This window comes from Meriones unguiculatus, chromosome 9, assembly GCF_030254825.1.
Source record: "Meriones unguiculatus strain TT.TT164.6M chromosome 9, Bangor_MerUng_6.1, whole genome shotgun sequence".
In the NCBI taxonomy this organism is placed as follows: Eukaryota; Metazoa; Chordata; class Mammalia; order Rodentia; family Muridae; genus Meriones; species Meriones unguiculatus.
In genome coordinates this window covers 62247592-62262621 of record NC_083357.1, presented here as the reverse complement: position 1 = coordinate 62262621, position 15030 = coordinate 62247592, and the positions used below count along the sequence as shown (strand labels likewise).

Here is a 15030-nt window from a genome sequence, read left to right as displayed (position 1 = left end):
TTTTCTTTTATTTTGTAAATTTACTTTATATCCTGGTTGTAGCCCCATCCCACCTCCCTTCCCAGTCCCACCCTTCCTTTCTCCAGAACTCCTCCCCCCTCACCTATTCCTCAGAAAAGGGGAGCTCCCTTTCCCATGCACCCCAGCTCATCAAGTTGCATCAAGACTGAGTGTGTCCTTTACCCTGTGGCCTGGCAAGACAGTCCCGCCAGGAGGAAGTGATCAAAAAGCTGGCAAATGACTCCTTGTCCGATGCAGTCCCCACTTCCCTTACTAGAGGACCACATAAAGCCTAAGCTGCCCATCTGCTACGTCTTTGTAGGGGGCGGAGGTCCAGTTCATGCATGGCCCTTGGTTGATGATTCAGTCTCAGCAAGCCCCTCTGGGCCCTGGTTAGTTGGCTCTGTTGGTCTTCTTGTGGAGCTCGTCACCCCCAGGTCCTTTTCTCTTTCACTTCTACACAAGATTCCCTACGCATCGCCCAGTGTTTGGCTGTGAGTCTCGGCATCTGTTTTGAGGCGCTGCTAGATAGGGCCTCTCAGAGGACAACTCTGACAGGCTCCTGTCTGCAAGCTCAGCAGAGCATCATCCATAGTGTCAGGGGTTGGCCCTCTCTGATGGGGTGGGTCTTGGGTTGGGGTAGGCACTAGTGGGCAGTCCCTTGATCTTTCCCTTGGTCTCTGCTCTGGCTGCCTGTCTTTACTCCTGCACATCTTGAAGGTCAGTTTGGGGTTGAAGTCTGGCCAGTTGGCCCCAGGGACCCATCTCACCTCCCTTGAACAGTCACAGGCGGATTTTCCTACACGCAAGGGGACGGAAGCCATCTCCCCATCTTTGTATAGCAAATACTCTACAGACTTGAACTATCTCACCAGCTCCAATTCGGATTAAGTCTTTTTTTATTAGCATGCTTAATTCCTGAATATTCGCAGGTTTCTAAAATGCTTTATAAAATCTGAACTTAATTCCACCCTGGTGAATGTTGTCTGGATAATTTAAAATACAGTAAGACTTGCTCTGCGGGACACAGTCTCCCTAATACACACACCGCATGCTCTCTTGTTGAAGACGGTGCGGTCTGCAGCTGGAGAACAGTGCCCAGGAGGTGCAGCTTGGGTCAAGGCTGTTGAGTTCTGTTTAGCTCGTTTACAAATTTACTGCTTTGGTTGTTGTAATAATCCGTGTCATCAAATGTGCAGCCCTGTAGCTTGGCCCTCGGCACTGCTGCTACAGAGCTGTGATTTTATCTCCCTGGTGAACCCGCATCTCCGGCAACGTTGCCCCCAGGCTCTTTAGCTGGTAGATTGCTGTTCACATGCTGTGTCTTCCCACATCCGATTACTTCCATCCTGTTTTTAACGTGCGCTTCTTGGAGGCAGTATATAGTTGCTTTTAGTGTTTAAATCAGTCATGACAGTCTCTCCCTTTTAGCTGTTCTTGGGCTTGCTTCACAGTCTGCCTTTTTAGTAGTGGCCAGTGCTTGCCTTGAACCATATCTGCGGTTATTTAAACTGGGAAGGGGCTTCCCCAGGGAAGCCGTGGCTGACATTGTCTGCTCCCGTGATGGAAGCTTGTCATTTCCTCCCTTTTCAGCGTCCACTCTGGGTGGGCTGCCTTTCCTTACTCTCTAATCCCTCTGGTTTTGAAGGACGAGTGGTCATTATCCATCTACCTACCTAACACTGTCTTACTCCTCTACTCTGGTCCCTATATATGTTTGGGGTTTAAGTAGATGAGGTTGTGCCTGGTGGGGCCTATTACACGGGCATCGTGCTGTTTATCTTCCTAACATCAGGAATCACATATTCCAGCAGCGCAGCACAGGAACAGGAATTTTTTCTTTTCTTTTGTATCACAAAGCTCTTAACCTCCCTCTCAATTTTAATCTGTTTTTAGTTGACGGCCAATTTTAGCTTACAGGCAACTTACCAACCCCATCCATCTTACCAGTAAGGCCTCCACTGAATGAGGAAGACTTTTAGAGCACAGGTGAATAACAAAAGTTTAACAGTGATGAAATTTACGGAACTCAGACACTGACCACCAGGGAAGGTAGACTGAGCTGTAATTCTTTATGCATATTTCCTCACAGTGGGAGGACACACGGCACAGTGCCCACGTGGAGGTCCCAGGACAGCCTCCAGGAACCATGTTCCTTCTTCCACCATGTTTCTCAGCGACCGAACGCAGCTAGGTTCGCCAGTCTCTAGTGTGTGGGCTTATCATCCGTAAACATTCCTGCAAATAGCTTTATTTTCACACCCCGCCCCCCTTCCCTCAAGCCCTCAGGGGCTCACTGGAGGTGGTGGGGATGTGCTCCTCTGTGCTCTGAAGATCAGGGGAGAGCCTGGCTCTGCTGAGAAAGTACAGTGCACAAAACACAGCAGCAGGTGCTTAACCAGCACTTACTGGTGGCTGGAAGGACGGGCTTAATAGGTTGGGAAGGTCTCTGTTGTAAAAGGAAAGGCCATTATCTTCAAAGTGTAAAAGTACTGCAGTTAATCAGGGAATATATTTTTAAATTCTCCAGAACTTGTACGGTGGGCCTGGAAACCACTAGGTCTCCCAGGCTGGCCTCTAACTTAGGAGCGATACTTTTGCCTCAGCCTCTTGAGTATTAGAGTTGCAGGTGTGAGTACTCTGGCTAGCAAGCATTTTAGGTGTTAATATGTACATTATAAAGATTATGCTGGACCCAAGCCCCCTACCACGACCATGCTGGCACAGGCCTGGCCCGAAGGACACTGAAGTGCCTATTCTGGCCACACTGGCCCAGGGAGGCCAGAAGGAAGACGCCCAAGTGCATGCCATGGGTGCCACTACAATGGGCAAATGTGTGAAGGAAAGATGGAAGAGTACACTGTGGAGAAAGGTGGACTGGAGACTGGATGGTGGTGAGGAACAGGCACATATGAGGAGACCACGGTGAGGTCCTGGCTGTGGGGCTGTGGTCCTGCTGCAGCTGGGGGGTTCTGTGTTGATGTCTGTGGCCCATGTTGCTGCACATGCTGATCTGAGTGGCATGTGTTGCCACCTGAGGCCACAGGGACATTCTGGCCCACAGTGCTGCTGGGGGCCATGTCTGGGTCTGTGGTCTGCAGCTGGTGTCTGTTTTTATGTCTCAGGCCTGTGTTATCACGAAGGCCATGCAGATGTCCCTGGTGCGGACTGCCACCTGAGGCACTCTGCTGAGCTGGCCACCACTCACCTGATGGTAGGGGTGGGAGAACTCAGGTGAGCCAGCTGCAGGCTGTGAGCGTGGGCAAGCTGGCCCAGCCACTCCACTCGACTACAATGGGGCGGGCTGGGTGAGAGAGAGAGAGAGAGAGAGAGAGAGAGAGAGAGAGAGAGAGAGAGATGCAGGTCCTCTCCTCACCGCCCCCACATCTCCTTTCCCCTCACTGCCTGTGGCAGGTGGGAGGGCCGGCCCCACCCCTCACTGGCTGCAGTACTGGGTGAGCTAGTTGGGGCAGTGCTGTCTGGAGAGCTCGCCCTGGTGGTGCAGGCCTGGGAGGGCTGGTGGACTGACCCGCTCAGCTACCACCCAGGCCCAGATCCAGGGCTTTGAGTTGGCCCATCCCAACATCTACCCATCTGTGATCTGCCGAATCTCATGAATGGGCCAGTCCTGCAGAGCCAAAGCTGTAGGATCTTCACGATCAGGACATACAGAGGAGTTCCAGTGAGGATCCAGTATTGACAGTGTAGCGGGAGCCAGAGGCCTTGAAACTGACCAATGAATGTATGCAAGTGAAGATGTGTGGACAGAAGGATAAACTGTGGGACACTGTGACACACTACAGCCTCCATGACAAGATGTTTTTTTTCTAATTTTCTTTCTGGGGGGTTTGTAAGGGTGGAAGGCAGATATGCAGGGATGGGAAGTTGAGTGGGATTGGGGTGCATGACGTGAAATTCAGAGAATTTTAAAATATTAGAAAAAAAGATGAAGTTGCTATTCGCCTGTGGTCCATTCACAGCTGTGTATCAGGACGACAGCACAGTTGGGAATGAAGACTGTGGCTACTAGAGTGTGAGGGGACGGCATCCTGTGAACACAGTCACTTAGTTCCCACACCGCATCGCTGCCAATACCTGTGTGGGAGAGACAAGCAGTGTCACTGCTGCTTAATGGCAGGACCTGGGGAAAGATGGTCCTGAGACAAGAATGCTGAAGTAGACGTAAAGCTGTTTGACTACAAAAAATAGAATTCACCAAAGAAGGTTCCTCCGTCTCCCTTAGTCATCTCTAGCCCCAGGCTCGGGTGAGAGTTCTTTGTCTAAGTACCTTTCAAAGAACTGCAATATGTCTGAATCTATTGTTTCTGCTGCTGCTTTCGTTGTTTTGAGACAGGGCTTCTCTGTGTAGCCCTGGCTGTCCGAGAACTTGCTCTGTAGAACAGGCCTCAAGCTCAGAGATCCACGTGACTCCGCCTCTCGAGTACTGGGACTAAAGGCGTGTGCCACTGGCTTGTTTCTGCTTCTTGAGACAGGGTCTTATGAGCCCAGGGGATCCTTGAGCTTGCTGTGTATCAGAGGATGACTTTGAACTCTGATCCTCCTGTTTCTACTGTCCAGCACTGGGGCTACATCTGCACTTTTGTAAATGGCTGGTTAAGTAAGACAGAGGTCAGACAGAAGTGTGTGTGGCATTTTCACTGTTTGGCGTGGTTACAGACTTTCCCCCCAGATACTAAATCATTATTTAGACTGCAGTTCCATAGAACTGGGCAATTCTAAAAAAAATAATGTTTATTTTAGCAAAATGGTCCACAGAACAGGGCTAGGTAGGTTCCTGCCTAATTTGGGGGGTTGTCGTTCATTAGGTGTGGCACTATAGGCAGCAAATCTGGGAGTTGCCTCCTGTGAACCCTGAAAACACAGGCCAGTCATTTTTCACTTCCCTTAGGAAAGGACTTCTGTCACGCTGTCACCACAGCTGCTCAAGAACCCAAAAGAACAGGGCTCTAACAGTTCTTGGCGTCAGCAGTACAAGGAGTTCAGACTGGCAGATCCTGGATGGAGATACCTCTCCCCTCTGGAAGCCAGAGGACACCGGCAGGCTGTCCCTGGGGGAAGGGCCTAGGACTTCACAGATGCTCCCCTCAGAACTTCTGTAGGAACCTGAGGACCAGGTCCCGAAGTCGAACCCTCAGCATCTCGTCATTGTCGCAGATGATGTGAGTGGAGTCTTCTTCAATCTGGATGAGTGTCTCAGCTTCCTGCAGCAGGACAATATGGCCCTTGGCTGTGTCTTCCACCTTAACGTCACTGAAGCCATGCTGTTCCAAGAGAAAGAGAGAAGGGTGGCTACTCTGAAAGCAAGGCCTGACCGACCACTCTAGACCGGCACTTACACTCAGCACAGCTCACCTGATGGTCAGGGTCAGGGTCCAGCCAAGACTTTGATATTTATAACAGGCCCCCAAACACACAAAACTCTCAGGAAAACAGCCGAATCCCTGACCTTGTTTATAAGGTACTTGAGCACACCTAGACTCTCAGGTTGGTGGGAACACCAGGTTGTCGATCGGCACCTTCCTACGTTCAGTCTCTACAGTTCTGAGTCCAGGGAAAGCTCCACGCTCTACTCCTCACAGCAATGTAGCTCCAACCTGGGGGACGGGAACACGGGCAGCATCTCTCCAGCTGCCTTTACTGCTAATTGCAGCATCTCCTTAAAACTACAAACTACATCTAAATTAGGGAGCTGCTAGATGAGACATAAAACAGGCAAAGATTCCGATGCAGGGACTGTCTGTCCATGCCTGCAGGAACACCCTTTGGAAAGGGGTAGGACATGCAGGCCAGGCAATCAAAGGGCCTTGCTCCTGGACAGGCCACATAGGAGAAAAAGGTAAGGTCATTGTGGAAAAGCAAGTTATTTTGGGGAATAATAATAAAAAAGGTCAATCTTGAAACTTCTTTTTCCTTCAGGAGCCCTGTCGGGCTATGAAGGAGAGGGCTCCTTTGCTCATCTGCAGGACTGCGGGAAGATCCTGAAAGCAGTTTGGGAAAATCAAAAGATGAAGAAAACCAAGCCTGCTGAAACAGGAAGCCTTGTTTTTGAGACTTGAAAGAAGCCAGCAGCTGAGACGTGGGGGCAGTGTGGTTATTAATAGCTTAGTGGGAGAATGTCCATCCCTGCCATCACAGCTCTCTCAGAAACATGCCCCGAGCCATTTTCAACCCATCCCCATCTTCCCAGTAAAGGGTGGTAATGTGGAAACACAGTTACAATCCTGTGATCAGAGACAGAATAGAAAACTCTATAAGGTGTTGCTCTCTGCCCCCCAGCACCACTGCAGTCAAGAGACCTCTTTAGGGGCTGGAGACGGTTCTGTGGTTAAGGGCACTGGCTGTCTTCCAGAGGACTGTGGTTTGATTCCTAGCACTCAAATGGCAGCTCACAACTGTCTGTGACTCCAGTTCCAGGGGATCCGACTTCCTCTCCTGGCCATCATGGGCACCTGGGATGCTCAGGGTACACAGATAAATAGGCAGGCATAACACGCAAACACAAAAAATAGCCAGAAGCAGCCACTGAGGCCCATAGGCTAGATAGCCCGAGACAGCAGTGTCTCCCCACTTGACTGTCAGTCACACTTCTGACGGAATCACTGATCTCCTAGTCACGACACTAGCCCTTCTGCACAGCAGTGCTCTTCCTGTGGAAAGCATGGCTCTGGTGAGGGCAGGCGGTCTCTAATGTGCCACCCCTGTGTTTCTGGAGTTTCGCCCTCTAGTCCTAGAGGAAGGATAGGGCTGTTGGTCAGCAGAGGCTGGGAGCAGCCCGGGAAGGAAGACATTCTTCGGCTCAGTCCATTCTGAGCCTCTCCTGGTTCCGTGCCATCCCAGCGTACCCTTCCAGCGGAGCAGGCCACCAAGCTCACCTTTTCCAGGGTCTGCACAAACTGCTCTACTGGGATGGAACCACTCAGCAGAGGCTTCAGCACTTTGCAGTCAGGCACATCCTCACTCACCCGCTTCCTCTTCTTACTGCTGGTGGGCTGGGCGGGCCTGGGAGGGGGCTAAGACAGAAGGGAAGTGCGGCTTTCAGTGAGCGCCTCTTCACTGACACAGTGGCCATGACCCCTGAGGGTCTGGCAAGAAAAGCCAGACTCATCAGCTGGGCTTCACATGAGTTAGCGCAAATTGTATGCTTCGGGTCATCCCATCTGCCTTTCAGCAAGAACCATGTTTCTATGTGCATGTTGTGTTCCGCTACTTGATGGAATCCCTCGTAATAGACACTGGCAGCCTCGGCCGTACATGCATGCTAAGAAAAGGCTGCAATGTCTGGCAGCTACACCATGGTTGGCATGCCCCCAGGCAGCTGTGGAAAACGTTAGGAAACTGAGGTCAGAGAACTTGGGCCCTCAGGGCCCACTGAGGATAAGCCAAGAGGAGAATGTGCGGCAGCAGCCAATACAGTACCCAGGATGCTAAGTGCTAGCGGCACACAGGCAACAAATTGCAGTTGTGGAAGGACTCTCAGAGGGGAGTGCCGCCACCAGTGTGCCAGGCTTTGGGTCTTCTCGGCTCTCTGCTGTGCCTATATTTCCAGGCATCATAAGGGAAGGGTGTTGCCTGTAGCTTTCAGGTCTCACCCTGCAGTGCTCAGTTACAGGGACAGACAAGGACTGCCCCTCTTCCCCTGACAAGAGGTAATGCTGCTACTCCAGAACGGGGGACAGCCGGCTACTTGGGATGGCTTATGTGGTTTCTGTGAGGCATGTGGCCAGAGGAAGAAGTGGCTAAGGATTTGGACTCAGTGCTTTCTGTGTTTCAAGTACGTGTGGCTTACTCAGTCTGATCTTCAGTGTCTGGCTGGTGACCTGGGAGCTGGCTGGGCTGAGCCGCCTGAGGGAAGGGGGTCTCTCCAGGGCCCCCACCCAGCCTCCCATAAGCCCTCAGTACCTGAAGCACATGTTTGTTGTCCTTAGTATGCAGCACAGCTGAGACCGTTGCCAGGGAGATGCCAGGCTTGATCTCCATGGGCACCAGGGAGTCTGCCAGCTGAAAGCAAATGCAGGGTTTCAGATGGGCTCCTTCTGAGGGGGAGGGAAGATGCCCAGGGCAGATAGTGGCCCAGGGCTTAGTGGAACACAGCACTGAGCTCTTGGCATTCTCTGTCCTGGTGGGAAAGGCCCCCAAGGATAGCCATTAAAGTTTTCTTGGATTCCACTTAAACGGTTATAGCCTAAAACAACCAGGCAACTCACTGTATGAGCCAGGATATACACCCTGACAAATCTCTTGCCAATTACAGTGATGAAAGGAGAGAACAGTAGAAAGGAGTGGGGTAGTGGAGCAATGGCTAGGAGAGGTAAGACTGACAGTGTGATGGCATCGCCAAAGTGCTTTGCATGGCAGCTCCTGGGCACTGCAGCAGGGACCATCAGGGTAGCTGCATGTCACTGTGCTGGATCCCACAACCATGAAAATGTTGGAATCTGCTGGTGCACACACCTGAACGCCTCCACCTCATGATGCCACTCATGGCTCCAGACAGTTCCTAAAGTCCTCTCAGACCCTTCTAGAATGGACCAGACTCGTCCACACGCATGCCAGTGCGGAGTCCCTTCTCTCTTCCTTGGGTTCACCCTATACCTTCTCTAGGTGACCACTGTCACACAAAAGGACAGGGACTGTAACAAAGGGACTGAGTGACTTTTTTGGTCCCTGGCAATCTGCTGTCTGCCGGTGGCAGGACAAGTGGCTCCTACTGTGGGACTGTGCCTTTTCCTGTCCAGATACAGTGCACATACCGAGGTGGCTCGGACCTCTCAGTCCTGGTGCTCAGGCCTGGCTATGTGCTCTCCACCAGGCCAGGCTGCCTTCACTTAAAAACAAAATTAAATGTACAGGAGGGCATTCCATAAGCACTGGTATTCAATACAAGCTGGGTAGAGAAAGCAGCGTATGGCATTACAGTATCAACAAACAGGCTGTGAGGGCTAGTCCATGAAGAAAGCGTAAGTGGAGGTGAGGGGGTCCACACTGTGGGGCAGTTACCCCACACCTGACGGTGCTGGGTCGCTTGCATCCTTCACCTCTGCCGCGTTCGTAAACACTTTGCCCCCCAAGTGGACTGTTTTCTGCATAGTTCAGGCTGGTGTAGAGACCTGAGGATAGCATCATGGGGACTAAGCTGGCGAGATTCGCTGGGCAGTTGTAAGCTACCTCCAAGGACTCAAGGTGGCGCTCTTCAGAAAGGACGAGTGACCAGTGGCACCTCTGCTGCATGGGAGTCAGCCCAGAGTCCCCAACCTAACAATATCTATCTCCTGGACAGCAGCTCTCCCCATGCTCATAAGCAGGTCTTCTATAGGCCTAAGGGCCCACAGCTCAGTTCCTAAATCCTCCTTCCTGGAAGACTGGATCAAAGGAGCTGCTGCTTGGGGAGACAGACACTCTTCTAACTGCAGTAGATTTTAACCCTTTCATTCCTCATACACACTTTCCAGGCTGTAACAGTGCTTAAGTGACTATGATTCTGTCTCTGACAGCCTTGACCCCCAAATGAAGCAGAACCTGCAGAAAGCACTCCTAGAAGCTGGAAGGACTGAGGCAGATCTACAGGAGCCGGAGCACAGCATCCTTAAGAGAAAGTCGGAGAACCTTCCGACTGGACTGCTGGGCCATCTTCTTTCTGGAACCGAGTACTATTCCTTGGGAAAGCCATTTATTCATATCAGAGATATTCAAAGGTCTCTGACAGACACTGAGAAATCTGAGTGCTAGAGGGCCCTGGGCAGCCCCTCAGTTCTCTACAGCCACCTTGTCTCCTTCCTCTCTTCCCTAGCTGCGTCACCTAAGCACAGCACTACTTGACTGTTTAGAGGTACAGTGTGACTTCTACATTTTCTTGTGATAGAACCCCAGCTGGCACTCAGAATGTAAGCCATTCAGGCTTTTAGACAGCCTTTAAAGATGTGGCTACAAATGAGCACGTTTACACTTCTCCTTTCTCATAGGTGAATTGCAGGAAGGATGGTAAACCCTCAGAGGGCATGAGCATCACTCGTGGTTGAGACTCAGGATGTCAGCTGCAGGGCCACACCACTGAAGGCCATATAAGGACCACTCACTTGCCTGAGGGTCTGTGTTCTCTCCTTCCTTCCTTTTTGGCCATGTCCCTGTGGGCACGCTGGCTGGAACTAGGGTTTACGGGTGAAAGGGCAGCAACTCACCTCTGGCATGATTTCAATTTTCTCATAGCGCCGTTTGAAGGGCAGGGTGAGGACCTCAGCCCGCCGATAGGACATGGGTGGTGGCTGGCAGTCAATCATGAGGTCCATCCTGTGTGACTGGGCTGGGGGCGGCTGGGTGTACTGCTCAGGACAGACCACGTGCAGGGGCTGAGGAGCAAGGGGACAAGGAAGTCATGGGAAAAGGGACGAATGGGTGCTGAGCACCACCACGCCTCTTCCTGACCCCAGCCCACCAATCAGGCCACTAGAGCACATTCTCAAACCCAGCTCACCTGTGAGGAGATGGCTACAGCGCCAGGAACCTAGGTGGTTGAGGGAAGGATTTGCTACCTCCCTGTATGTACTTTCTGGGTTTGGTGTATATTAAGCTATCCGCAGATCAGTGGAAACTGGCAGGCCAGATCCCCACCTGAGTATAACAGTAAATCAGAGCTAAAACTATTTGTACAAACACCCGGCTGAATGCTAGTGTTGGGCAACCCACAGGTCAGTGAATTGGCCCTGCTCTAAGAGTTTGGATTAAGCCACAAATCTTTTGAGGAGTGAAGGTTTCCTGTGGCTAGGCCTGGTTGGCTCTGATACGCTTGTTCTTCCAGGGCCTTGTGCTTTTCCTGACCTGACTAGTATCTGATAGTTCTGTGACCCTGTCTCAGCCCAGGCATCCTCCAGTGTGTCACTGGATGTGGCACCAGACAGCCTCTGATGTCAAATATTAGCATGTGACAGAGGGGTGTGAAGCTTGGTTAGAGACTTGAAGTTGCTTAGTGATGAAGAGGAGGCCCCTAGCCATTCCCTCTGCACGCTAAGCACATATGCCATTTGTGTCCTTCTGAAGTGACAAGCTAGGGCACCAGCATCAATCTTTCTCGCCTCCCTGGAGGTTCTTTAGCTTCCTATTTCCTGTGACCTTGCCCTGTCCTTTTGTAATGGGTACCTCATCACAATGGCAGTCTGTGAAGAGGACGAAAGAGCTAAGCTAGGAGATGGGGAAACAACCATACCCTCATATGACCGGGTGAAGGAGTGGGTCCCTCAGCAAACACTCAAGCTCTGGAGATCCTGGTCAAAGCATCAGAACCCTTCCTCTCTCAGGGTCTAAGCTGTCTTCCTTGCCAGCTCTAATTGCCTCTCCCACTTCCACTTGCCGTCCCAACACGTTGGCTCATCTCCCGCTACCTGGTGCAGAAACCCCCACTTTACTTGAACTACTTTCCATTTGTTTAGGGCAGAAAATGCAAAACGGAACAGCCATGAACCCAGGATTTAGCCACAGTAACTGAGTTGGAGGGGAAGGGCATCAATGTGCTTTTCTGTAGTCACACTGGACCCATTTATGCCTTCTTTCCCTCCCTTTCCATTTCTTCAGAGGGGACACTTTTTTTTTTTAGGGAATAAAGATCATTTCCTTAAGTTTGAAGGGCAACAGGCAGCATCCTTCAGAGCTGAGAACAGGCTTTGGTGAAGACGGGCATCTTCACATCATGCTGTGCGGACCTCGGCCCAGCCTTGTTACCTGCACTTCTTTCAGCAGCTTCGACACCTGGATGAAATTCAGCCGTGTGTCGATTGGGCAGTAGATGCACTTCATGGCCAGCGGCTGGTAAGGAGCCAGGGCCTCCAGGTAGGAGAAATCGGGTTCTAGGAGAGCACAAACAGGGGACTTTAACATTCAGGCGGAGACACCAGCAAGCCAGCTGGCAGCCAAGCACACAATCCTCATGGCGGAAGAATGAGAAAGGAGACAGAACGTGGGGCACGGGAGGAAAAGGGGTCCCGCAAAGGAGGGGAGATGCTGGGTGGACCCTGATGATGACTCCTTGGACCTGGAGGCGTGGTTGTAGGCTCAGAGCTTACAAAACTGGGGAGATGAGAAAACAAGGGGTAAACAAGTAAATGAACTTTTCTCTAAACAAATTTCCAGCTCACAAACAAAAAGAAAAGGGACCGTGTGTGGCTGTGTGCACACCGTAACTTCAGCACTCTGGAGGTTAAGGCAGGGGACTGCTAATTTAAGGCCAGCCTGTGCTAAGTAGTGAGGCTGCCCCCACCCCACCCCCCAAAAAAAAGAAAAAAGAAAGGTATAGAGCGCTTGCCATTTGGCAAGCACCGCAGTGATAATTTATTCAGATTGGAATGATTACTCAGTGCTAAAATTCTAGCTACAAAGCTGGGGAAGAATGGGATATACATTCTTTTTATCCCTGCAAGAGACAAGCAGTAGTTTGACAGCAGCAGGGCCTGGTGCAGCCACAGAATGCCACATCAGCTGCTCAAAATTAACATCCAGGTAGGAGGAAAGCACTGCAGGTGCCTACTGGGTATCACACACCTCACAAAGCCTAATCCTGTCAATAGGCTTCTGCTGAGACTGTCACTCTCCCACCAGGAGCCCAGGCCTCACGACTAGGAGCAATCTGTCACATTGCCTAGCTTTTCTCTCAAAGGCCACCAGTGCTTGCTTGGCAGGGATTGTTCATACCAAATGAGCTGCTCACCAGAGCCAAGAGAACAGAATATCATGCTCACCCCATAATACCCAAGAGGACAGGTACAGGCTGTCCAAGACACTGAACCCTTCCTCTCAGCAAATCCAACTACTGAGGCAATGGAACTCAAAGAAACTTCCCCAGCAACCCCTGCTGAAGGCAGGGAAAGGCTGAACTGCTACTGCCAGCAAGGGGACCCCACTCCCACCCCAGGAAGAGCTTTCACAGTCCAGAAACTTACAGGACCACTTTGGAGACAGACGGTGATGGGTCAGTGATGGGCAGAACACATCCTGACCAGGATTGCTAATTAGGCATACTGCTAGACTTTTATTTAAATGTCAATCTATGTTGCTACCCCAAAGATAGATCTAGCGGGTGGTCACTGGATCCCTTAATCTGTTCTTTACAATATGACCATGTTGAATTAATCTCTGCTTTTCACTATATTTTGTCTCTTTAATTGGCATATCAAGGATGGATGGCTGAACCTAGTTTGTAAGGTTGCCAGAGCCCATTCTTTCTTTCATTCCAAAACTTCTGGTAACAGCTACCCAGAGAGAAATACTATACAAGTATCCACAATACAAGTAGTAGTCATAATACAAGCAGAAAACATAGCTAAAACTTCCCTCACTTGAGCAGATAGCAGAAACCCAACCAGCCAGTGTATATGTCAGCATACTGCCCAGTGCTGTCACGAGCCAGCTCACAGCCTTTGGGTTCTTAGCTGGCCTCTCTCACTGTGCCTGTGGAACCCTGTAACTGCTGTCACATCAGTCACAGCTCATCAGAGAGAGGAGAGACCAGCCACAGGCTCACTACTTTTGACAACTTCAGCAAAATCTGCTGATGGCCACGTTTTAGGCTTGGTGAATCAATGTACTGTGGTCTAGCAGCTTCTGATTTTGTTCCAGAGGTGGTCTGACGAACAGCAAAGCAACCACTGAGGATCAGGAGTCCTGGTCCAGCTGGGCCACCACGTCTACCTACTGGATGCACACTTCACAGAGCACCAATGTGAGACAAGGCTATTCAGCGACTATAAAGAACCCAGGAAAACCTCTCCAAATACCCAGCTCAAACACAAAATGTAACATCGTCCCAAGCCCAACATGAGTAGTCATTATCCTAGCCAGGCTATATTCTTGCTTCTACATAGGACACTGGGATGATTAACTGTCGAATTCTTGTGATGACACCCAATGCAGAATGAGCCCAACATTTGTGAATCAGCCTCTTACTCTGTCCCCGCTGAGAGGAAGGTGAGAGTAGAGATAATGTGATAGTTATTCTTGGTTGTCAACTTGACTGTATCTGGAATGAACTACAATCCCAAAAAGGAGGGCACTCCTGTGAGAGGTTGCTGCTTGGTTTGAAATGGGTGAATCCACTTCTAGTCCAGACCTTTGAAGTGGGCAGACATAGGCCTTTGATCTGGACCTTGAGGCAGAAAGATACACCTTTAATCTGGGCCGCACCTTCTGCTGGAAGTCTATATAAGGACATAGAAGGAAGCTTTTGCTCTTTGCTTGCTTGCCTTTGCCTTGTTAGCACTGGCATTAGAGCCTATTTCTTTGAGACTCTAGCATATACTGAAGACAAGCTGAGACATTCAGCCTTCTGAGATTGAACAACTACTGTATTATTGGACTTTCTACTCACAGCCATCAATTGCTGGGTTAGCTGAACTGCAGCCTGTAAGTCACTCCAATAAATCATATATATATATATATGTATATATGTGTGTGTGTGTGTGTGTGTGTGTGTGTATTCATTCTATAAGTTTTGTTACTAGAGAGAACTCTGACTAATACAGATAGGCATGGATGGCAAGATTCTGACTTCATAGCCTGTGAGATTTCTAAACAGGCAGTCTGAAGACCTTACACTGATAAAAATAGGGAGATTCCTTAAGTCACCTCTACCTGGCCTCTTCTCACTAAACGTTTTGTTCCTTCCCAAGGGGTCTGTTTCCAGAAGAATGGCTATAAGCCAGAGCAGACCACAGTCAAAGACCCAGGACCCAGCTAAGTGAGCAATCCCTAGGAAACTGGCAAAACCAGACCAACGCTGGCATCATTGAGTTCTTAGAAAATCCTATTAAAAGCAGTTCAGCAGATTTCAGTATTGAAAAAAAAAGACAAAAAACAAAAACCCCAAAGCCCAATGGAGCAGAAATAAAAATGCGCTTCACACACAGGTGCGCTACATGGCCTTACTTTGTACCTATGTTTTCCTACTTGTTCATTTTTGGAGACCGCTGCCCTAGAATTCGCCCTTCCTGCCTCAGTCTCTCAGCCTCTAACCTGAGATTAGAGGTGCAC

The 15030-nt window shown here is 50.3% G+C and overlaps 1 protein-coding gene and 1 long non-coding RNA gene across 3 annotated transcripts in view; one reads left to right on the top strand and one right to left on the bottom strand.

Moving 5' to 3' along the window:
* The window catches only part of LOC132656492 (uncharacterized), a 78791-nt gene that overhangs the window by 1594 nt on the left and 62167 nt on the right, over positions 1-15030 (top strand). The gene's annotated exons all lie outside the window — the stretch shown is intronic.
* Positions 4735-15030, bottom strand: part of Ints9 (integrator complex subunit 9) — a 92998-nt gene continuing 82702 nt past the window's right edge. For both annotated transcript variants that reach the window (XM_021654400.2, XM_060391331.1), the window contains 5 exons: positions 11731-11855; positions 10197-10364; positions 7921-8019; positions 6894-7031; positions 4735-5282 (listed from right to left, as the gene is read on the bottom strand). In XM_021654400.2, coding sequence (XP_021510075.2) covers positions 5106-5282; positions 6894-7031; positions 7921-8019; positions 10197-10364; positions 11731-11855 — 707 coding nt within the window. In that variant the 3' untranslated portion in view covers positions 4735-5105. The remainder of the gene's footprint in view (positions 5283-6893; positions 7032-7920; positions 8020-10196; positions 10365-11730; positions 11856-15030) is intronic.